This window comes from Etheostoma cragini, chromosome 1 (assembly GCF_013103735.1).
Source record: "Etheostoma cragini isolate CJK2018 chromosome 1, CSU_Ecrag_1.0, whole genome shotgun sequence".
Classification (NCBI taxonomy): Eukaryota; Metazoa; Chordata; class Actinopteri; order Perciformes; family Percidae; genus Etheostoma; species Etheostoma cragini.
Genome location: NC_048407.1, coordinates 32,521,341 through 32,522,767, shown reverse-complemented (window position 1 = coordinate 32,522,767; position 1,427 = coordinate 32,521,341). Strand labels below are relative to the sequence as shown.

Sequence of the window (1,427 nt, the reverse complement as noted above, 5' to 3'; positions counted from 1 at the left end):
CCCCCCCCCCCCCCCATGGCTTTAACCACAACGTGCACGACATTGTGGATTTACAGCTTTTTGTTCCCATGACTACACTCTGCTGTCACAGCTGTTGGTCTCACATTCAGACAGTACAGAGATCAGTCTGGTGTCAATCTCTGCTGATTGCAATTTTAAAAGTAATAATAGTAATAAAACATTTTATTTAACCCTTGTGTTGTCTTCCTGTCAACCATGGTCACATTTTTCAACATTATTATCACCTTTCCCAACACTTTTGTCACTTTTTCTATGTTGTAGGTGTTTTTTTTAACGTTTTTGGTGTCTTTTCCAAAGGTTTTTGATATTTTTAACGTTTTCTTGTTTCGACGGCTCATTTTTCGTGACAAAAAAAACCCCAAACATTCACTGAAAACGGGTCAATTTGACCCAAGGACAACATGAAGGTTAAATGCGCCTTTCTCGACCACTTGCTTAGACCATATGGTGAACGTATAAAGTATTTAGACATAGAAAAACTCAATTTCTTTACAATCACCAAATAAGAAAGAGACAATTATACTCTGTTCTGTTTAAGGGGAAACAGGTAAAAGAGCAGAGATACCAACATGTCCAGGGCAGATGTCTGAGGTACATGCACAGCTATAAAAACATGTGAAAAACACTACATCTTTACTAAAGTAAAACTGCATTCTTGCTGCTCACAGAGAGAAATGGAGGTGAAAGTACTGGAAACACCACATTCATAAGTATTTAATTAAAGAAGAAAACTTGCCCCATGATGCAGGAGAGAGGCAGGATCCGTCACACTAGTCTTTGTTACTGTTATGTAACTTTAGTTGTTTTATTTTCCAGTATTTCCATAAATTACACAAGACAAAATACTATATTGAAGCATTCCTTCTTAAAAATTGGTGCATTACAAAATCTATGTCTTTTCTTTTGAGTAGTGTGAAGTCACTCAAAATGTTCAAACTGTAAATATGAGATGTTTGTGATTGCTGTACTGGTGTTTGATGCTAGTTAACACATTAAAAATTAAAGAATAAGTCATACTTACATCTAAAAATGTAGCATTTGTGGTACTTGTTAACCTGCCATTAAAACTAGACTAGACTCTTAAAAAGTAGCTCGATTTGCACAGAATTTTATAAACAAACAGATTTGTAGGAAGTAAAAACAGTGAATGAGTTGAGTCTTACCCATGCTGTGTGTCTGCTGCAGCCGTCTGCTGTAGACCTGGTTCCTAGGTGCTCTTATATACCCTGCAGCTGTCTGCCTGTAGACCCGGTTCCTAGGTGCTCTTATATACCCTGCAGACGTGTGCTGTAGACCTGGTTCCTAGGTGCTCTTATATAACCTGCAGACGTCTGCTGTAGACCTGGTTCCTAGGTGCTCTTATATACCCTGCAGCCGTCTGCTGTAGACCTGGTTCCTAGGGGCTC

General features: G+C 38.5%; 1 protein-coding gene across 2 annotated transcripts in view; it reads right to left on the bottom strand.

The window, feature by feature from the left end:
* Window positions 1–1,419, bottom strand: part of nqo1 (NAD(P)H dehydrogenase, quinone 1) — an 8,432-nt gene extending 7,013 nt beyond the window's left edge. Inside the window, exons 1-2 of one of the 2 annotated variants that reach the window (XM_034866728.1) lie at window positions 1,389–1,419; window positions 1,185–1,268 (exon numbers count right to left, since the gene is read on the bottom strand). In XM_034866728.1, coding sequence (XP_034722619.1) covers window positions 1,185–1,188 — 4 coding nt within the window. In that variant the 5' untranslated portion in view covers window positions 1,189–1,268; window positions 1,389–1,419. Of the gene's footprint in view, window positions 1–1,184; window positions 1,269–1,363 lie in introns of both variants that reach the window. The other variant, XM_034866737.1, reaches the window with a different exon arrangement.
* Between the last annotated feature and the right edge of the window lie 8 nt (window positions 1,420–1,427).